At 44.5% G+C, this 22536-nt stretch overlaps 1 protein-coding gene across 6 annotated transcripts in view; it reads left to right on the top strand.

Annotated features, from left to right (window-relative positions):
* Positions 1-3684: 3684 nt before the first annotated feature.
* MEIS1 (Meis homeobox 1) overlaps positions 3685-22536 on the top strand; it is a 133500-nt gene continuing 114648 nt past the window's right edge. For 4 of the 6 annotated variants that reach the window (XM_021699081.2, XM_021699080.2, XM_044918562.1 and 1 more), the window contains exons 1-7: positions 3894-3992; positions 5852-6078; positions 7914-8055; positions 8575-8625; positions 9412-9462; positions 10928-11074; positions 16076-16081. In XM_021699081.2, the coding sequence (XP_021554756.1) occupies positions 3981-3992; positions 5852-6078; positions 7914-8055; positions 8575-8625; positions 9412-9462; positions 10928-11074; positions 16076-16081 (636 nt within the window). In that variant the 5' untranslated portion in view covers positions 3894-3980. Of the gene's footprint in view, positions 3993-5851; positions 6079-7913; positions 8056-8574; positions 8626-9411; positions 9463-10927; positions 11075-16075; positions 16082-22536 lie in introns of all 6 variants that reach the window. The other 2 variants (XM_021699079.1, XM_044918561.1) reach the window with 2 other exon arrangements.

Here is a 22536-nt window from a genome sequence, read left to right as displayed (position 1 = left end):
GAAAACCTGTGTGTAGGTAATTTAAAGTACTTTTAAGGTAATCTGACACATCATGGTTGAAGCACACAATAGTTTTCCTACTGCTTTGAAGTTTTTGGTCATGTTTGAAAAGGAGTGACTTCACCTGAACCTTCTTTTTTCATCTCTGCTAGAAAACAAATTTCCCAAAAAGCAAAAATACAAAATAAATTCTATTGTCAAAGAAATCTTTATCAAAACTGGCCTTTTCCAAATCTGTAAACATGGCCACAGAGTTGAGGTAACTCCAAGCGGGTTACCTAAGCCTTTACTGGAGAACCCCTAAGGACCCTTAAAGACTATGATCATCGAAATGTATTTCGCAGTAAATTTCTCTCAGTTAAATTATACTTACACAATTTCCCTCGCAGTTCATTTAAGGATCATAAACGTAGATGTGCCCATGTCGATGTTTGGCTCGACCCCCCTCCTCCGTGCGTTCCCCACTACAGCCAGCCGCGCTGAAGCCTGGCGGGCCTGCTGGACCTGCAGTGCTCACAGCCCCGCGTGCAGCCGTCGGAAGGCGCTCAGGTGAGGGCCAAAGCTGGCTGGGGTTCGGGGGAGACTTGCAGGCTGCTGGCCCAGTTTGGTCCTCCCGGTAATCGGAAAAGGATTGCGTTGCCTGGCCCAGCCAGCGCAGCTCCCCGAGAACTAAACAGAGAAATCGCCTTCCGGAGACCGGGAGGTTCCATCTTGGCCTGAAGTTCGGTTTCCAAGTTCACGTTGGGGTGGGTGGGGTGGGAGTGGAAGCGTCAGGCAGTGGCGTAAAGAAGCTGGTAATTCACCTGGATTCACCCTCGGCTTTGGCATGCGGGCCTGCCTTAACCTCCCGCGTGATGCACCGGGGCGCCTGTACCCAAAAACTACACGTTTGCGGTAGAGAAAAGTTAAAGATCCTAAAAAGGGTGGGTGGGTGGGGGTGTGGTTAGAGAGAGAGAGGGAGAGAAAGGAAAAGAGAAGAGAAATTGATGAGGATCCTAGGATGTTTTTTAAACAGTCGGAGCTCTTTCAAGGCAAAGCGCATCTGAAGGCTTTGGGTGTGAATGTGTCAGTCCTTTAGGCACATATGGGGCGAGTACGGTGTCTGGGCCGGGATGGTGTGCGGGAGGCTGGGGAGACTCAGCTACTCGGCTTTATGAAAACTCCACTATGGGGTGGGGGGAGGACTCGTGCGAAGTACTAAAGGAATAGACAACGCTTAGGGGGACTATGCGCGCTGGAGGCAACCTGATTCCAGATACAGGTTCTGATGCTCGCCCTGTGTCCCTTGCTCCTCGAAAGCCCACTTAACAGAAACTTGAGTCCTACCTCTCGGACTGATGCAAATTCTCTTTTAGTTTGCACATTAAGAGTTAGCCTCAATACATTTGAGAGCTCCTAACCTTTTCCAAACAACCTCTGCGGATAGGAGCACCCTAATCTTTCTCAAAACTCTTTCTCCTATCTACATCCCCCTTTAGGACGAGGGTTTGGTCCGCAGCTGGCGGAGTGGGATGGCGGTGGGGGCGTTGGGAGCGAGGGGCCGACTGCTTTGGGGGGAGTCAGCCTTTTGGCCACCATCAGGGCGGGAATGGGGACTGGCAGTTTGCATTCCCGGCAGATCGAAGCTCCCTGCTGATCGATTATTTGATAATTGATTTTCCCCGCAGCCAATGCGCGGCCGCTTTGGCAGGAGCGCCTCCTGATTGGCCGAGCCCTCCTCCACGGCTGCCTACCGAGATTTGGGTGAGCTCATTTTCCAGTCGACCGCAGGGGGAGTTTTCTGTGAGGTTGCAGCTGGAGGGAGGAAAAAAAAATCCTGCTCCGAGCCGAGCGAGCTGCGAGCCTTGCTCGAGGATGTGAGGTTTCCAGCCCGCTGGTCGAGCTGCTGTGGCCGAGCCATCTCGGCGTATCAGAGCCGGGCGGACACAAAAATAAAAACGAAAATAACACCACTAAATATAATAATAAAAGGCAAGCTCAGAGTGGGAGAATAAAGAAAGGATTTTGTTGTTAGGCCAGAGAATAGGTATTTAACGGGAGAAAGTTAAAATCAGCGACTGGTTGGAGCCTCCGAGTTGCGGGTTGGGACAGGTTTTTGTCTGGGAAATCTCAGCTCCCGAAGTGAATTTCTTTTTCTTTGGCACTGGGAGTTTTCCCTGAGCCGGAATGGGGACTGGAAAGCGGAGTGGGGGGAAGAAGGGCTGGGGAGGAGAGCGCAGAGCGTCGCGGGGGGGAAGAGCTTGGGACGCGGGGTCCCTCCAGGCCCCAGCACGGCCGAGCCCAGAGCCCCTCGGCGCTTCGAAGACAAAGGCGGCGCGGCCGTAGCCTGAACCGAGCGCGCCGACCCTACCGCGCCGCACCCTGGGCGCACGACTTCCTCGCTCGGAGCGGGTCGGAGAAAGAGCCTGCTTCCCTGAGTCTCCCCGGCTCGGGCTCCACCCGCGAAGTCTGGGCTGCTCCGAGCCCGCATCGGGTTTCGCTTTCCGGCGATCATAAATAGCTTCGTGTTTGTAAACAGGCGCTGGGGCACATTCCTCGCTCTCGGCTCATTGTTCCCTCCCTTCCTCTCCCACTCCGCGCAGGACGCCGGGGCTGGGGCTGGGGGCCTCCGGGACTAGGGGGTGGGGGAGGTCCAGACCCCAAAGTGAGAAAATGCAAGCATTTCCTTTCCTTGGGCCGGGTGTCCACTTCTGACAGCAACTCTAAGCTGGATCTGCAGAAAGCCCCAGCCTTCACCACCCCACGTTCTCGGGACTCCTTAGCAGAGCCTTTCCCAGCCTTGCTCCTGCTCATCCTCTCTCCCCGTTTAACTTTTCTACTTGGGGTGGTCAGTTCTGAGAATCCAATACTTTCCGCATTAGTCCCCTCCGCCCCGAAAAATACTGGCAGACCAATAATTTCGAGGAAAGTCATGAAGTCTATGCGTAGAGCCCTGTGCAAAATAACTGCCGCTGCTGCCTGCCCCGCGTTTATTCCCAATTTATTTCAAGAGAGTCGGCTTTGGGGAGAGAGTCTGGAGGGGGAGGGAGAGAAAAGAATACGGAAAATAAAGCCTGCGGCCGGGGGCTCCTGCCCGCGTTTGTGCGCGTGTGCCCTGGGCGTGTGGGTGTTTGTGCCTGGGCATGCGATTTAATGGAGCGCCTCTCTGCCTCTCCAGTGCGGCCAGAGCTCGCTTCGCGCACCCACCCCTGCCGAGGAGCCTACTTGCTGCAGCCCAATGCATTGTGTAAGACGCGACCTGTTATGGCCACCACTACTTCCGGGTTCTAGCATTCTGGTCGGAATCCACCTCTCCGCCTGTGCAACACACACTTTACACACGCACGGGGACTGCAAGCGGGCAGCATCGATCGTGGCTCCTTTAAGACAAACTCAGACAGACATTTTTTTTAACCCTCCTCCTCTAATCTCCCTCCAGTGCAGCAGTTGCAAAGAGGGAGAGAGAGAGAGAGAGAAAGAGAAAGAGCGAGCGAGAGAAGAGAGAAACTGATTAGGAATTAGGACTGATTCAAGGGAAGCGAGCGCTAGGGCTTTGTGCATTTGAATATTAACATTTGAGGTGTTCTGACCAGAAGAAGACAGAGCGGATGATCATTCATTCACCACGTTGACAACCTCGCCTGTGATTGACAGCCGGAGTGGCAGAAAGCCATGAGATTTGGTAGTTGGGTCTGAGGGGCGCTCTTTTTTTTTTTTTTAAACTGATTTTTTGGGGGAGAGAAGATCTGCTTTTTTTTGCCCCCGCTGCTGTCTTGGAAACGGAGCGCTTTTATGCTCAGTGACTCGGGCGCTTTGCTTCAGGTCCCGTAGACCGAAGATCTGGGACCAGTAGCTTACGTTGCTGGAGACGTTAAGGGATTTTTCGTCGTGCTTTAAAAAAAATTTTTTTTTCCGGGGGAGTTTGCTTATTTGTTTCTTTTCACACTGGCCTTAAAGAGGATATATTAGAAGTTGAAGTAGGAAGGGAGCCAGGGAGGCCGATGGCGCAAAGGGTACGTATTAAAAAACAATTGTGGAACTCAAATGTGAGATTAAATTGAAACGTGGCTGAAAGACACTGCTAAAAAGTTTCCTTTTTTTTTTTCTGTCTTTTTGAATGAGGCTCCTAAAGCCGTGGCCTAAAGCGAGAGAATTTATTCAGTGCATTTGTAGACTTATGTATGTTACATGTAATTAATTCAAGTAATCAAGTTTTCTATAGATTCCTAACCAGCAGCTATATAAATAAAAATACAAGCTCGGGCAATCATCTGTTTAAAAAACAAAAACAAAAAGCGCTAGATATCTAATGTATAATGTGAGTGTTCAGGGAGCAGAAGTTTAAAGCTATTTTTAAAGTAAATGAAGCAGCTAGAAACTTCTGATATGTTATTGATTGTGCTCATCTTTTAATATCATTAGAAGTATTTAGCTTTTTTAAGCAAATGACTTTGTCATAGTACAATGGCTTTGGGGGTCGGAAAACATTCATCTTTTAAAAGTGATTTTAATGTGCATGGATTTTTATAAAAGGTAATACTTTGAAAGTTTTTGTTAGAAAAGCCCTGCACTAATTGGATACTAAGGACACAGCTACTCACTTTAAAAATGTAATACTAATTTCCCCAATATTCCTATTTGAATGGAAATGTAGTGAGAGTAAAGTGAGACAATGACAACCCAACTGAGGTAGTTTCTTAAAAGAAAGGGGGGGCTACCAAAAGCTTTCCTTGCATAATTTGTGTCCTGGCCCTTAAAGCCCTGTTTGCAAAAGAAAGTTACTAGGCTGACACATTTTTCTTTACTGCTTTGGTTCAGGCAAATGTCAGCGTTCTTCCAAACTATTTTCACACCTCTGGCTTTAAGGAGATGAAAGTGGCAATTCCTCTTTTCTTTGAAAATCATTTCACTCTTGGCGCCTCCAGATCTTGGGAAAAGAACTTGCCTGGAATGAAGCAAGGAGAAAATTCTAAATAGCTAAATTTTGCACACAAAAATAATGACAATCAATATGAAAGTAGTTTTTCTGAAGAGAGAAAATGGGGGTTGTATGTGCATTTGCTTTTGAACTTACTTTACACCTGATGAGTTACATTTGCCTCATTGACTTCTAGTCTGGGGGGAAAGTTCATAAGAGTAGAGAAAATAGAATATCTAACTGTTCCAACTATAGGTTTTCTTTAACTTTGAGGGGAAATTGCCCAATTTTAAATTCAGCTCTAATGAACATGAAAAGCTTAGTTTCTCTAAGTTTCACTTATAAGGAGGCCAGTTAGTTTTGTATAATTTAGCAGAGTTTGCCTTGGAAAGCAGAGGAAATGCAGTGTCTTGCAGGACTGCCTAACCCCACACTGGCAGAGAAATAAAATGAGAAGCCTGTCTGAATTCATGTGCTTAGCTTAGCTGTTCCCATCGTAACTTTTTTTTTTTTTTTATTCCCCCTGATGGGAAGGGGCTGTGAAACTAGGCGGGTTTGCTGCACTGTCCTGGCACGTTTTATTATTGTGATTTTGAATTTCCTCCTCTAGAGACATGCACGTTTTACCTTCCGCCCTCCGGGAGAATGCCTCCCTTTCTTTCCTTCTTTCTTCCTTCCTTCCTTGCCAAAAGGATCCTGAATTTCTGAACTAGTTGATAGGGACACAAGTTAGGGCAAGACCGTTCATCTCAGCCGAGTCTCAGAGGGAATCCTAGAATTTTTACTCTAGATATCATTTTTAAAATAAGAAATCTCAACTTTAGAGATGCAAGGCCACTGAATTCCGGGTTGAAGGATCCAGCTGGACTGACATTATATAAGCTTGGTGCCCTGCCGTCTCCCTGTTTGCCCGCCTGGCCTTCTGAACCTTGTTTTCTCCTGTTTGTCATGCAGTACGACGATCTACCCCATTATGGGGGCATGGATGGAGTAGGCATCCCCTCCACGATGTATGGGGACCCGCATGCGGCCAGGTCCATGCAGCCGGTCCACCACCTGAACCACGGGCCTCCTCTGCACTCGCATCAGTACCCGCACACAGCTCACACCAACGCCATGGCCCCCAGCATGGGTTCCTCCGTCAATGACGCTTTAAAGAGAGATAAAGATGCCATTTATGGGTAGGTACAATGGGCAGCAGGTTAAGTAGTAGAGACGGGATGTTTCTTCTATTTCCCTGTGCCTTTGGTAAAAGGAAAGCCAGAGCTCTATGGCTTGGAGGTACACTATTTGGTAACTTTTCATTTGCATTGCATGGAGAATTTGCGGGGGCAGCCTGCCATCCCGGACGCCCCCCATCTGCACACATGCTCAGCGCTTGCCCAGCACCCAGCTCTGCCGAGGCCGTGCCGGTGAAGGGGGTCGCCCTGCAGGAGAAGTTGCCAAAGGTCCCTCGTCCCCTCTCAGACCCTGGCTCTGTAGCCCAGCGGGTTGGAGTCCTCGCTTGCTCGACTTCGCTGGGAGAGCGTTGGGGATTTCTAAATGTAGGCGCCTTTGTGTTGGAACGAAACTTTTAGTTTAAGGGAAAATCTTTTAAGCCACTGATTGTTCTGACTTGCTAAGTTTACTCAGCAACCGTATGCTGGCTCGGCCGCCGCACAATAAAATCAAGGGAGGACAGTTGCAGGTCAGGCAAGGGGGAACATGCTTTGCATTTAGGGAGTTTGACCACCATAGGCAAGGAGCGAGCTCGCTCTGAATTGTTATAGACATTAAGAAACTTTTAGCCGTTTTAGTACTTTGTGTTCAAAGGCGAAACCTGCAGGATTTGGAAGTAGGTGTGGGGGTGCTCTCAGGCCAGTGTTGTTGACTGTGGTGTACACGGTGTTCTCCCAGGCCAGTCGATTAGACCCAGGGCTGGTAAAATCCTTTGAAAGTCACTTGTGCCTACTGTGTGCTCATGAATTTGGGGACCTCGTTTTACTTTGCAGCAACTTTTATTTCTATTTATTTCTTCTTTTGAAAAAAATCAGGCCACACTGACCCTCCCCAGCTGAAAACCCTTTCTGCTTTATCTTCTGGTCCCTTTTGCGATGTGCTTGTTGAAATCCCAGCGTTCTCTCCGCAGCGTTAACTGCAAATGGTTTAGGCTCAGGGACAGAACATTTGGGGAAGCTTTGAAAAGGACCCCAAACTGTTAAATTCCTGGCTGGGCTGTGAGAGCTAATAAAAGACTTGAGACACCTCCTTGAGCATTAGTAGAAGCATTTTTTTTTTTTATGGGTTGAGATAAGCGACATCTAGGCCCCTCGCTCGCTATTCTAGCTGCTTTGCCATTCCGCAGAGACAAAAAATGAAAGGCTTTACCGCAGGAACATTTGAAGGAACTTTCTTTGGGGGGCAGTGGGGGCCATTGGCTAAGGGAGGGAAGTGTGCCGGGAGCTGAGGAGGAGCCTTCCTGCTCTCCGAGGGCCGTGGGATCGGGATCGGTAGGTGCAGCCCTCTGACAGTCGGTCCTGCAGCTATAGAGGTCCTTTCCCCAAGTTAGCTGAGTGCCTGCCACCAAGATCCCCCCGAGTCTTGGGCTTCGCAAGGCTGCCTTGGAGGAACCCACTTGAACGAGTCTTCCCAACCCCAACGCCCACCGCCTTTCTTCTCCACCAGGTCCTAGATGTGCCGCGGAGGGACGAGGGCTTGTCGGGGTGGGAAACTTAATTCAAAATGGCTGCTGGATCCGCTTGGGTTTTATTCTTAGCAAATGTTACCAATTTCTCCGGCCAGATATGCTGAACCGACCCTCAGATACTGTCCGTGGCTAAGGGCCTCCGATTTCGGAGCCCTAGGAGGAAGGGGAGGTGAGCAGTCACCTGGGGGGGAGGGCGGAGGAAAAAAGTAGCTGGCAAAATCAGAGAGGGGGTCCCTGCCTGGAGCTCCTCTGGTTGTTTTTCTTGGGCGCCTTTTTCACTGACTCGGGACTAACCATTGTGTTGTTTGTGACTGTTGTATTTTCTTGCAGACACCCCCTCTTCCCTCTCTTAGCACTGATTTTTGAGAAATGTGAATTAGCTACTTGTACCCCCCGCGAGCCGGGGGTGGCGGGCGGTGACGTCTGCTCGTCAGAGTCATTCAATGAAGATATAGCCGTGTTCGCCAAACAGGTCAGCAAAATACGTGTTTAAAAAAGTAAAGAGAAAAGAAAGGAAGAAAGAAACTCCCTCCCTCACCCAGCACATTTTCAAAAGTAACCAGCAAATAGTCCACCCTAAGCCATGCCTGTGACATCTACCCTGAGATTTTCCTCCTGTATGAGTGTCCGCGGACGACTTAAAATTACCCATATCTTCCCAACTCAGGCTTCATAACCTAACGCAGAAAGCTCACTCTGTAAAATAAAATCACAAACACCACGCGCTGTAGCTGCCTTGGTCTTGGCGAGCAAGGCAGCGTCCTCTAGAAGCATAGTTGCTGGTAGAAGTAACCCTGAGCTCTGGGCTTGTTTTTGGCTTATTTGATTCACATTGAAGTGTTTCTGCGCGGGACGAACTCGGTGTCACCGAGTCCTTCCCGGAGGTCCATCTTTGCCCCCGACAGTGTAATGAGGCAAGAAACTAGGAAGGCGACCAGATTTCAAATGTTTTTTCTCCCCCCCCCCCCCCCTTCTTCTCACTTGTATTTAGATTCGCGCAGAAAAACCTCTATTTTCTTCTAATCCAGAACTGGATAACTTGGTAAGAGCGGACCCCTTACTCCCCTCCCCACCACCCCTCCCCCCAAGCCCCCAGCTTTGCTTTAAGAGCCCCAAGGTTTCGAGACGGGTCTTCCCGTAGCTGCAAGGCGGCTGCAGACGTTTCCGTCCACGGACAAGTGGTCCGAGACAAGATCCCGGGGAAATAAATTCATCTCGAGAGGGGCCGGGCAAGCCGGCGCGGGGAAACGCGAGCTTTTGTTTTTTATGACAGCCGGGCAGCGCAGCTCTAATCAGCGCGGGGATTTATCTCCGGGCCTGTCAGCGTGTGTGCTTAAACTTTGCGGACTTCCCAGCCCTCAAAGTCGCGTCACGAGGGCAGCAACCGGGCAAGAGCCCCCAGAGCACCAGTATGCTTGAAAGGTGTGCGGAAAGCCGCAGAAAGTTTGCAGTGTGAAAAGCCACACTTTGGGCACTATTTGGAATATTTTCCGTGCACTCCTTACAAGGAAACATCTAGTCCAGGGATGTGGCCCTTGCAGGTGGGGTGGGGGCAGTGGGGCTGAGAAAGGGAAGAGCCATGGGAGAGGAGAGTGTTTATGATCCCCACTTAGATGCTTTGTTGTTGTTTTAGCTATTTTTTTCTCCTTAAGAAATATAAACCTCTAGATGGTACCCAGTCGCTGCTATTAAGTTTTAGTGTTATTGCCATAAATCAAAATAACTCTATTTACTGGGGGGGGGGGGATAGGCTGGAGATAGTAGAGCTGTGACAGCCAATTTTCTGCAAACTAGGAATAGGGTGCTCATTCTTTTTGTATCTTTGCAGATGATTCAAGCCATACAAGTATTAAGGTTTCATCTGTTGGAATTAGAGAAGGTAATTTCTCTAGCCTCTTTTCCTTTTGCTTTCTCCTCACCCCCAAACTTGAGGGGGTGGGGTTGGGTGGGGTGGGGGGAGGGTTCTGAATGGCTGAAGTTCAGGCTTCTGAGACATTTGCATAAATGTCTTTCTTTCTGGTAATTAGTGTCAAGGCCAATCTTAGCGTCCATTTCTCTTTGCAGTTTAATTACGATTTCAGCCACTAAAACCTGCATCTCAAATGCCCTAGCCTCGCATTCATTCTTAATACTTTGCTGGCTTTGTATAAATAGTTGCAATTCTATGCATCTCTCTTGATGTTTGGAATGCTGTTGTGAGTTTGCTTCACAGGTTTTACCTTTGTGATTTCTCTTCCTCTTCCCCCTTTTCTTTGCTACCTCTGGGTGGGTGGGTGAGGGAGTTTTGTTTAGTTTTGGTGAGTTTCTGGAAGACAGTCTGAGAGCAGTGGCAGGTCAGACACAGAGGAGAGGCAGAGGGAGGAGGAGGAGGAGTGGGCAGGGAGTCTGGAGGAGGTGGTGAGGGAGGCACATTAAACCTTGTGCAGAGACAAAGCAGAGTTGATAGTTGTGTCAATTTCTTGAATCTGTGAATCCTGCACACACCCCACCTTCACACTCAGGAAAGGGTGTGGGATAACATGATTTTGCTAGCTGTTCTATAAATCTCAGCAATAAAAACTTAATGCATTGTAATTCAAACTAACATTAAATTGCAAGCACACTGGGGTTTCTTGTGAGTTTTGCATGTCAGTGATGCCTGAGGCCTGTGAGAGACCGCTCCACTAATACCTAAATATTTTGAAGCTTTCTTTTTCCTTTTTTTAAAAAAATCAATTTGATACTTTTTTTTGTGGCTGTAGGTGTTTTTCATATCATGAGTACTGGCAATTTGATTTTCTTCTATTTTTTAAAAGTAACCTAAAATATGCTTCTTATGGGGAGAATCTCTAATTACAAATGTTATAAGGACTTGGGCTGTCAGACATACATCCTATGCCACCATAGTAGTGGTCCTTTGGAGGTATATGTGTGTGTGTGTGTTAATATATATATATATATATATATATAATATATATATATATTCACATTTTCCCTTAGACTCATTGGAAAAGGACTTATGATAAAGTAAGTGGATGAAATTAAATAGTTTACCTTAAATGTCACCCACGCAGGTCACCTCTCTAATGGCCACGGCCCTGGGAGCAGATGAATTTAACACGGGTGTTGAATATGTTGTAGCCTGTGAATCATCTTGTCACTGTCAATTTTCTGGGATATCTCTATTTTGCAAGAAAAGAAAGTTATTCCTAATTCTGGATGCGTCTGGGGGTCTCTGGAGGACAATTGCTCTGTGTTTCCCTATTTGGAAGTTTGGATCTCACAAGGGGGGTGGTTTGCACTTGTCAATGTCATTTATGCACTCCTGATTATATTTCCATTTTTTTATTTCTGTCATAATGTAGGTACACGAATTATGTGACAATTTCTGCCACCGGTATATTAGCTGTTTGAAAGGGAAAATGCCTATCGATTTGGTGATAGACGATAGAGAAGGAGGATCAAAATCAGACAGTGAAGATATAACAAGATCAGCAAATCTAACCGACCAGGTATGCGCTTTTCAATTTCAACATCCCTTGAAAAAAAAAATCTGTATGCATATTGCTTGCTGGGTCACTACCACCTCCTTTTATTATTTGCATATGATTAAGTCCCTTTTAGATACATTTCCATCGAAATGAAAATTTTTGAATAATGTGGCTATTATTGCTTCATTAAGGCTGGCTCTGGGATTCGACCTGGAGAGATGAGCTTGTAAAAGCTTTGCCTGCAAACTTGACCTGTTTCTTGTCGCTTATAATTTTTGTCTTTATTTTATTTACCCTCTATAATAATGGGAGTGTTAACTGCCAGTGACCGCCTCTGATTGTAGGGCTTTGTTCTGGAGCATTTTTTCCCCCTTCTATTTCGAAGAAAAGAAAAGTGTAGGGTCTGCTTATTTCTTATTTTATTAGGAATAAACCCAAGATAGGTGGTCTAAGAGAGACAGCGAGGGCTTGAAATCTAGCAAATGCTGGCTATTTTCTCCCTGTCTATACGGTTCATTAGCCTGTCTTGTCAGTTTTCCTCGGCCGAACGCTTCTAGACCTCACTGAGCATTGCTTTGTGCAGTGCTCGCTGCAAGCTCGCCCATTTTATTGTACTTAGTAGAAAAAATAAGACCAGGCCGAGGTTATAAAAACAGATAAATATGGACGTTTCTCCTCCTCCTTTCTACTCATCCTCCAGCTGGTACGTGCACTGGGCCCTCTATGTTGGCAGCTTTTGGAAGTGTCAGCGTCAGGGGCACCCTGGCGACTCCCTCGGTATGGCGGTGGGGGGCCTCGCCCCGCCTTCGCTCTCAACTGCCGGCCCTTGCTTGTTCGCCCCCTCCTCTTCGGTCCTCCCTCCAGGCCCTTCTTCCGCTGCTTTGCTAAGTGGGGATGACTTTTATTTGGAGTTGCTGGGGGGATTTCTCTCCCTCTCTCACCCTAACACCACTGTTTGCTCCCAGTCTCTCTCTCTCTCTCCTGTCGCTGCGTCTCTGGATTGGCCCAAAGAAGTTGCAAAAATGCAATGAAAGTGAAAACCTGAGGAGCGGGTGAGATGAAACGGGCTCAGGACAGTTCTCCGTAGCGAATTGCTGCAACGCGAATAGAGATTTGGGTTGCGGGTCTCCTCTGGCCTCTGCATAAATGAGTGAAGGCCTAGAGTTGTTTCTCTTTCTGACTTGGCACGTGAGTTCCGTCTTGGGGGGGGAGAGATCAGCCTGCCTTTGTTAAGCCAAAGGACAGCCAGTCATGCAGGGTTTTCCTTTGCAAGCTCTGCCATGATCACTGTTGGCTAGCCGCTATCCTGTAGAGTCCTTGCAGGAGTGCCCGACTCCTGGGTCTGTCTTGGTGTCATCTTAAAGTTTTCTTCTCTCAACATCACCCTTTTAAAATAAATTCCCAGCTTGGATTTCTCCTGGTAATCCCGCGACAGAGGCCGAATTCTTCCTTTCCCCAAGAGCAGTGGAGGGCAGGCAGAGCTGAGCTTTAAAAACGCCAACGCGCCCGTTCTTGACTATGATTTGGCAAGTTGCAAACTTTCGGCAGTGTAGACGAGTGCACAGAACAGGCAGTCTGCGCAATCCCTGTGCGGCCCCGCCGAGGTGGGAAAACTGCAGGCGGCTCCCGCCCCGGCTCGGTCCCTGCGAGCTGCCGGGCCTCCCGCCTGGTTCAGCCCGCCAGCCCTTGCCCTGGAGCTGTTAAATGCAGATTCCGCTGAGGAACCCTCGTGTAGCTGCTGTTGAATAAAAATTGTAATCCAACAAGCCTAACTAGAAAATGGGATTCTAAGAGCTCCGGAGTGCTGGGTACATAAAGCTATTTGAGCAAATTACAAGAATCGCTTAGGGGCATGAATGAAATCAACACTTTAATTGCCTCCAAAATGAAGATTTATACCCCATTTTCTCAACGAATCATTATTTTATTAAAGCCAAAGATAAAGGACCAAAGCTATGGGTTTTATTGGGGGGGGACACAAAATTGATACAACATCATTGAGTTTCCCCCCTACTCCTTCGGTAAACTTTTGTTACACAGTTACCTTAATTTGAGATATGCAGATTCGTAGGCAATTGTAGTGGATAAAAATTCGCATTTTATTCTCCCTCACCTAAAAAAAATGAGAAGTGTTCATTCCGCCCCCACCGCTTACTGGTGGGCTTCGCAGCTTTGGTTGGGCTCATGGCGCTGTTGGCCAATGCGCGTGGGCGCGCTCGCGTGACCCCTGGAGCTCCCCTCGGTCTTGGTCAGAGGGCAGCAAACCCAAGTTTGTTTTTCCTAATTGTCCGCTTCCCGGGAGCCAGGAGCGAGCGTGCCTGGGCTCTCTTTGGACTGGGAGCGCAGAGCGCGGGGCGCACGCGGGACCTAGCCTCGGCCCCGGAGTGGAGTCCCCTGCACTGGGAGGTGGGGAGACAGAGACCAGGCACTAAGGCCGCCCGCTGAGCGCCAGTTCTCCGGACCGAAGCCTGCTTGCAGGTCCCTGGGGTTGCTGGACCCTTAATGCGGCGCCCTGGGGGCTGGGCCCAAAAAGGACGGCCTCGCCACCTGTCTGCGAATGTGGCCCAGCCAGTTTGAGCCCCCGCAGAGGGTGCGCTCCGGGACTGGATGCTTCAGGTGTGGTGCGAGCGCAGCTCCTCGTTAGCTCATTAACCCCTCTGTCTCTAGGGCCTACTGGCGGCACGGTTTATTTTATTTTACTTTTATCCTCGGAGGGCGCGAAGGCTGCCACCCGCTCAGGGACCTTGGATCGACGACTTTGATACCAGCCGGTTTCCCGGAGGGCTAAGTCGGCGGATATCCATTTGGCCTCTTAGTGATGCTTTTTTTTTTTTTTTAATTTTTATCAGATTAAGACGCCAGTAGAAGCCGTAATCTCGTTTCCCATCCCCGCCTCTATGTCCGTCCCCCCCCCCCGCCCCCCGCCCACTTCCACTCCCAGACCCCGAGGAGCCAGGCCTGAGAGTCACCTCCCGCGGGCGCAGGCCTCCCGGGCGCCCTCTCCCGACGGCCTCGCTCCCAGCTCCGCACGGCGCTCCCGGTGCCGGGAGACTGGGGGCAGGCGAGGGGCACCGGGGGCTTCCGGGCTTCCGGGCCTCCGTTCCCGGCGAGGGCCGGGCTGTGCCCCGGGAGCGGGAGCAGAGAGAAACGACGGTGCGAGGCGTCGAGGCGAGGGTTGAGCCTGGTTGTCAGTGGAGAAGGAAGCGGGCCCGTCGGGAGGCTGGACGCCTGTTTGGGGGATTCAGGGTGGAACTGGGGGCGTCAAGAGTGGTTAGGCGGGGAAGAGTCTGGCCTCCCAGACGTTAGATTTTAGGCCTCGCTCCCAGAAGGAGCCGTCGAATGAAGTCTTCCTTCCCAGGGCTGTCTGTTGCTCGCCACTCCTTGAGTCTAAGCATTTTCCACTCCAAGAACCAGTCCAGAGAGTGGAGAGAGAGGAGTGAAGAGTCTCCGGGCTCCTAAGGCCGCCTCCCGAGGTGGCCACGCCTGCTCGTAGCCAGCGCCGACTAGCTGGGTCTGTGCTCGGGCGTCAGCCCCGGTTTCCCACAAGCAGCGGGAGGCAAAGAAATGGTCCCTTTGGATTACAATTTTTATTCAACAGCAGCTCTCCGGGGGGTCCTCAGCTGAATCTGCATTTAACAGCTCTTGGGCGAGGGCTGGCGGGCTGCACAGGGCGCCCTGTTGCATGTTAATCCAGATTTGTGCCTGACATCTGGGGAGAAGTAATGTGGCTCAAGGAGATGGAACCAGAAAGCCACGCACGCCAGGCAGGTTAAATGCCAAGTGCTGCTAAAACTCCCAGGGGAGGAGGATCGGCCTCCGGGGCTGTGTGTCCCAGGCTGGAGAGCGCCAGGCCTGGGGCCTCGGGGATCCGGGGCAGCCTTGGGCCAGTGAGCTTTGGTTCCCAAGTGGGCTAGGAAAACCCTGGTGGCGATTGCTTTATTTTAAAAGTGCGGGGTGTTGTTTCTAAAGCATCTTTTGAGTTAAAAATTCTTAAAACTGAACTTGGACTTGACTGAAAACGCCCCCTCCCTGCAAAGTGGGGTAGGGATGCATCCAAGGGAGATTTTAGCTTTCTCTTTTGGGGAGGTGTTATGGTAAGGAATGGGGATGAGAGGGCAAGGGACAGCCTAATGTCCTTGATGAATTGGATTTGCTGCTTTAGAAAAAATAGATGAGGCCATTGGATATTTACCAATACTAGAAATGCAGGCAGTTTGTTTTTATCCAATAAGAAAACTGGCCACAAACAGCACGAGACAGGAAAACGGTCCCTTTGTCAGGTAGTTTGTTTCTAAATGCTTACACATGGACACATCTTATTTAAATTGTAAATACTTCACAGGGTCCCAATTAATGCCTTTGTCTTGGAAACTCTCAGTCCGCAGGCCTTGCATCGATGGGGGTCTTAGATTCATCTAACTTTACTCTTTTGATTGTTGTGGGTCTTGTGTTGTACTTTTAATTCCTTTTTTTTTGAAATATGTAAAGGGAAATTATGGCAAGATTCTCTTTAATGATTAAATAATAAGGTGTTGACTGCTTGTCACTACATTGGCTAATTGGGATGTTCATTCTAGGCCGTTTATGGCTTAGTATCCTTTGAATTAAAACTTAGTTGCTTACCAGGTGTGTTTTTATTGTTGCTTTCTGATTGGCTTTTTAAAAATTTTAATTCCAGTATAGTTAACATACAGCGTTATATTAGTTTCAGGTGTACAATATAGTGATTCAACAGTTCCATATATTACTCAGTGCTCATCAAGATAAGTGTACTCTTAATCTGATTGGCTTTTAGCATGTATCTGTGTGTGAATTTCAAAGTAGGCATGTACTGATTCCTAATAGGGGCACTTAAAAAACATTTTAGGAAAAGCAAGTGAAGAATATATGCAGATGGGTTGAGATCAATTACATTGTTAAATGTCTGTAAGTCTAAACGCTAATACTACAAAAGTTATTCCCTTTTCATAGTGCATCTCTCTCTGTCTCTGTCTCTGTCTCTCTCTCCCTCTCAAGTGGAAGTCCCCAGTGCAAGTTCCATAGTTAATGGAAAGCAATGATACCAATGCTACTTTGTACAAAGTAAAGCCATAACAGTAACTATTGTTCAGTGATTTAACTAGCTCTGCAGCAATAGGTCACTCAAATAGCAATCCCTCTCCCACCAGAATGACTCCGTTGCTCATGATTTGGAAATATATAGAGTGGTTGTGTGCACTGTTGCTATTGGTCCTAACTTAGAGACTTATCTTGGAAACATGGAGAAGCTTACATAGTAGAGGAAGATGAGTAGAAGGAAGAAAAAAAAAAAAGATTAACATACGGGCACTGCTTTCAAAAAAGTAACAGATATCATGCTGTAATTGCCCAACTTTGAAAATAAACAAATTTTAAATCATTATATTTTCAAACCCTTGTATGTTTAAATGTTAAAATGTTTGTCATACTCCAAAAGATTTAAAACACAGCTGTTGCTGGGTGAGGGAAGGAAAATTATGCAGAAAAAACTCCATACTCTTAAAAACAAAGACGATTTGTGGCCCCACGGTAGAAACAGGCTTATTAAGGTCAAACAGATAGGCTAAAATATTGACACGAGGCCTACTGTAGTAAAGCTAGCATACCTTCCCTCGCAGGTAGACTGGAAGAAACTGTGAAGAATGCATAACAAGTTATATTAAGACACTTGTCATAAATGAAAATATTGTCAACATGAATTCAAATGAAGTATTTTTGTATTGGTGATGTTATGCTTTCCATTGCAATAACAATATTTTCTTATGAAACGTAAATATGTCAAACAAATGTGAAATGCTTAAGTTTTAATAAATGATCATTTAATCATCAAACACAACCAAAGTATGTATACAGAAACTTTTAAAGGAAAGTTGGCATACTGCCAAATTCCTATAGAGACTAGCAGGGAAATGATCAAAAAATGAACACAAAATAAGACTTCCTGTAAGAAGGTCTATAATTCAACATTATTTGACTCCACTGTCAGGGAAACAGTTGAAGGATAGTAAACTGATACCATTCTCATTCATTTCTGTTACGCAGCCTTAAATGTTTGTAGTGGTAGCGTTTTACATGGCCTTTTTTGGATTATGATATCTGTCATATGTGTATCAAAGTATTATTTGAATTTTACGTTATAATTGAAACAAATTTTTTTGTCATTTCTCCTGAGTGCAAAAATTTAATATTTAAAAATCATATCAAAACTATGGGAAAGTATTCTTTTACAGATAAAGAAATAAAAGTAAAATACATGTGACTCTGTATCTGATAGTTGTACAGATGTCAGACTTGAAGGTTTTCAAAATCCCAGGTGAGACAACACTGCTGTAAATCACGTATAGCTTGGTGTTCTTACTCAGCAGGACCCGCCAGCATATCGTACCTGTTTTAAAAGTTAGAGTCTAAAACACAAAATACAGTCTTCCAATTTGAATTTTAATAGTAATTCCAAAATTTGACTTTTTGGGATCCAGTAAAAGTTTGGATATTTTGCTATCCTTAATATTTGTGAATAAACCTTACATGTATAAAATCAATTTTGAAAAATTCAAGCAGATGAGTGTGTGCATGTGGTGTAAAAATAAAAGGACATTCTCACCGTATCCTTAATTAAAAGTGCCATGATTTCAGGGGTATAGGAATTTGCAAGAGCTTTTTGGAGTCTTAAAACAGCGTATACCTATGTTGGGCAAATTGCTGGATTTCCCACACTTGTAAATTTGACATTTTAATAAATAGTACAGAGGATACCATTGGAAATAAGCAAGAATATAGTCATTTAAAAATTTGTCACTAGAATCCAATTTCAATCAATTTAATGCATTCATGTGTGCAGAATTAAAGCAATTGGCAACACTTTACTAGACTCTCTCTGAACACTTTTTTATTTTTTCCAAATAGCATTTCTTAATCTAGGAAATACATTCTTGTTGAAGGAAAATACAAGAATGCACATCTTTTGAAATTGTTTTGTATTTCTGGACTTCTTGGTTAAGAATTCCTAAAATTGGCTAAAACATATCATTAAAAGTTTATTCTCTGGTGGAAAAAAAGCTTAATTCTACACTTATTGAATTACATACCTGTTATTCTTTGGCATCATGAGTATATACAGTTAAATACAAATTATAGCCTGAACTAGTCATTAACCTCTTCAAGATATGCAATAATCCTGCTATCACTTTTCCATGGATTATGCACCACTGTGTATGCCATAAACTAATGGAGGATAAATAAATTGTGAAAACAAATTCTATATTATTTATAATCCTCAAAAACACATTTCTATAATTGATTTTCCCATTGGTACTTTTCATGACTCCATTTACAATTAATAGGATTTATAATCATGAGGTAAAGAACCTGGAGTGTAAAATGTTATGGTTCTTTAAAAAACTTAAATGAAATCATAGTTTTCCTCAAAAAGGAAGTGCTGTTACTATTAATAAGTTTACTAAGTAATACTCTTAAAATCACCATGACTTTTTATGAGTTTACCAAGTTTAAGCAACATTCTTAGTCTCGCTACTTTTTTTCACTTTGACACAATACAAAGTCTTAAATTTTACAATGGATTTAAACATACGTTATTTTGATTCGTATAGAAGATCATGGTAGGTGGATAATTAGCATTTTGAGTGATATTAGAATGATTCCCGGACAACACGTAACTTGGAATTAATTGTTTCTGATGAATTCCCATTTCTCTAGATTTTTCCCTTATACTTTATACCACCACATGGTTAGCATGTTTATTATTAGTTGTGAATATCTGGGTTGGTGGTTATTAGTTAGCAAAGCAGGGGTCTGGTTCTTTCTTTCTAATCACTTCTTTTCCACTGTTTGGTAAACCTTGTAGGCCTGAGATTTGAACTTGAAGTAGTTTGCTAGGTCTTATTTCCCTGTTTGAGTACCTGGTGGGCTATTACCCACACATGGGCTTATTTTCCGACAAAGATGAAAAATGTTACTCACTTCAGAACAGGAATGAGTAGAGACCAAAGTCATCAAATACGGCCAACCTGTGCTTTACAATTAGGAGCAAAACTGAAAACTGTTGTTCTTGTTTGCCTTCCCTAGGGCTCTGAATACGTGATATAAAGATTCATATCAGCCCTTTTGTGTTCTTCCTCTTAAGGCCTAAATGTTTATTTTCAGTGACTGTATTCTTAACGGATAGTCCATATTTGTTCCCAGACCTCCACGGTTTGCATTTTATTCTGCATTTGCATTCACATTATGTCCCACAGAAACTCTTTTAAGTGAAGTGTGTTTATGACTATTATGAAACTCTGGAAAATGAAGTTTATAATGAAATCAACATAGTCATCAAAAGGACAATGAAGGGAGCAATTTGATGTAAACCCAGAGTTTTCTTATGCCATCCCAACTTGTAAAAAGGCTTATCTCTCTTTTTAAAAAAATATTAGAAGCTGAATGAATAAGAATTTCTTTGACAATAAAACTCCTCCTAATGTCTCCATAACTATTTGGATGTGTTCTCGAACATTAACTTAATTTGATAGACAAGCTATAATTAACTGTGACCTATAGTGTTTTCTGTTATTCAGAGACTATTCCTTAGCGATTTGAAAACGTAATTTCCAACTAAATGGTGTACAGTGTCTGATGTTCTAAAGGCCTACTTATACCATTTACAAGAAGTGGAAATAGTTTGTGTGTCTCTAGGGCTTCAAAGGGAGAGTCTTTGAGGGTGGGGACTAACAATTTTTACAATGTAAAATCCTAGCAAACTAGTGCAGGTGGGCTTTGTTTTTGTTTTTTTTTGTTTGTTTGTTTGTTTGTTTTTAAGGTAACCTTCCTTTCTGTTCACTGCAATGTTAAACATTATTCACAGGGAAGAAAAAATAAAACCACTGTGTTTCACGAGACAAAAACTCATACATGACATTTTAAGTCTAGTTATTTTATTGATCATAAAAAGCAGTAGTGTAGAGAGAGAATTAAAAGTTGCAGCAAATAGGTGGGATGCTGAAATCAGAATAAAACTTTAGCAGTAAAATTAAATCGGGTATTTTGGGTTCAGTTGAAACACTGACTTGAAAGTTCCCACCAGATCTGGAATCGTTTTAAAACCCCTGTTTTGGAATATTTTAGTGTAAGAACTTTGTGATAATTCCCCTTTGAACATTACTTTCATTTGAAATTGTTCATTCAGAAGAGACTCAGTCTCATGAGGAGCCACCCTGCCCTTCACTCTTGAACAGTTCAGATACATGTATTATTTATTTACAGTCTATTTTATACATTATTTATGGGAAATATGCTATAACCGTACAGAGCATATGGAATTTATCTTTGAGAGGTATGGGTGGTATCTCCACCCAAAGTGGCATAACCCTAAGTAGATAATAAGGTTACCTTCAGTGTGCAGATAAATAGCGTCTCTTAGAGCGTCATTACGTGTTTGTATGTCATAATTCCAGATGCAAATGCATTCTTCCATTTTCATTTTAATTGTCATAGTTTTCTTGGTTCTAGCTTCTGCCAAAGGGAATCAGGAATTTTACATTTTGAATTGGTCTTGGTGATACATTTATATGTTTGAAGACAAAAAAAGATATTGAGGAGCAGAACATTAACCCTTTTCTTTCTTTCAGTATGCTTCTTTGTCCCTTACTGTGTTTACTATTTTCTGAAGAATATAAAATTTTGTGAAATTTTAACGCTAGTTGTGTATTTGGTGGCCTGGCCTATTGTTTCACCACATTTGGGGATTTTGTAAGCTGTGTTAAATAACAAAATCACTAAGAAAAATATCAGACTCCTTGCGTCCTGCGCTTCCTTGGGCAGAATAATAGAGACATCTAGACTGTGCTTGTTCTGTGCATATCAAGTGTATTGTTGGTGTTCAAGTATTTTTTATTCTGATAATTATTCAAAGCCAGTAACAATCTGCATTTGAGTGAGTATAAACATTTTTATTCTGGAATTTGGAATTTGCAGCAACTCAATTTTATTTTCCAAATTATCCTGCCATTTCAATTAGGTGCATTGTTCTTCACTCTTCTGTTTCGACATTCTGAAGGTTTGCTTGCCACCCTAATAGTGAGTTGTTTGAGTGTTTAATATTTATTGAGGGCATGTAAAGAATGTGCCAATAGAAAAAGAGGAGAATAAAACATTAAGAAATCAATTATGGGGCTTTTCTTCACTTGTAGTATACTTCTAATATTCCACATACTCGATAACTGCTAAAATAGTATGAACAGCCTCAGAATAATAGCCTTGCATATGGCTGAAGAATGGCATTCTGATGAACTGGAGTCTCTTAAAAAGTGAACCAACAGTAAAACTCAGACTCCTGCTTCTTGAATTCCCAGTCACCTTGGTTGATCTCTCAGTTAAGTGACTTGAAAGGTAGAGAACTTGGCCATTCTAAGAATCAGAAATGTAAATTAAATTCCAAAATGCCGTGAGAAAGGCCTGTCTGATGATTTCACCAAAGATAAATAACGAAGGAAGGGGAGAGAGAGAGAGAGCTCAAGGATTCAAAAATCCTCAAAGAATGACAGATACTTTGAAAATACAATTTCGTTAAAAATATAAAAAGCTGGAAGTGCTTCTGAAAAAACCACAGGGAAATTAGAGAATACCTTCTAGCTAATTGTTAGTGGAAATCAGTGGTAAATGTAAATTTCCATGATTCTTTTGTTCAAAGTATAATGCTGTTAGGAAAAAAACCAAGAGTATATCTTGGCTGAATGTTTATTTTTTTTTTTCTTCCTCACATCAAAATTGTGGATTTTCTGATTTGAGAGTTTAAAAGTAGAAGAGATTTCAGAAACACTTGAGAAAGAGCAATTAAGTGTACTGATTGTAACTTTTAATTACACAACCTCCCAGGCTGGGAGTGTTTCAATAAAAGACATGTAATTTAGAGCCAGAGCACTGGTGTTTGACTCTAGGCTTTGCTGGGAGAGGGTAAGGCACCGCCAAACCATGAGCCTCAGTGTCATCATCTGTAACATGGGGATAAAGAACCCATCATATGGAGTTACTGTGACAACTAAATATGATTGAATGTGGAGCATTTAAAACTGGAAACCTTAAATAAACAGCATATTAAATGATATTTTATCCTCTTGTATTCTGCCCAGTCTTCAGCAGCATGAGTTTGATTTGGGGAGGGAAGACAGGGTGATTGTTAATGAGGTGCTATTTTATAGACCATTTTATAATCATAGAGTTTAAGGAAAATGTCTTTTTAATTCTTATTAGGTGGGGCACTATTATTCTGATTTCCTCATGGTGTAAAAGGAGACTGGGCACTTGGTTGTGTTGCTGAGATAGTACAGAGAATCACCACAGATGCGCTTTCAGGTTCAACCTCAAGTAACAGTTATGTGCAGATCTGGTGCTGAGTACTTTTCTCCACATTTCTGAGTGCAAATGCTTCATGGCTAGCGGCCAGTTGCTTACAAGGTCTTATTATCTACTCG

Source organism: Neomonachus schauinslandi, chromosome 10, assembly GCF_002201575.2.
Source record: "Neomonachus schauinslandi chromosome 10, ASM220157v2, whole genome shotgun sequence".
NCBI classification, from domain to species: Eukaryota; Metazoa; Chordata; class Mammalia; order Carnivora; family Phocidae; genus Neomonachus; species Neomonachus schauinslandi.
Note: the sequence above shows the minus strand (reverse complement) of the source record. Positions and strands in the feature narration are given on the sequence as shown.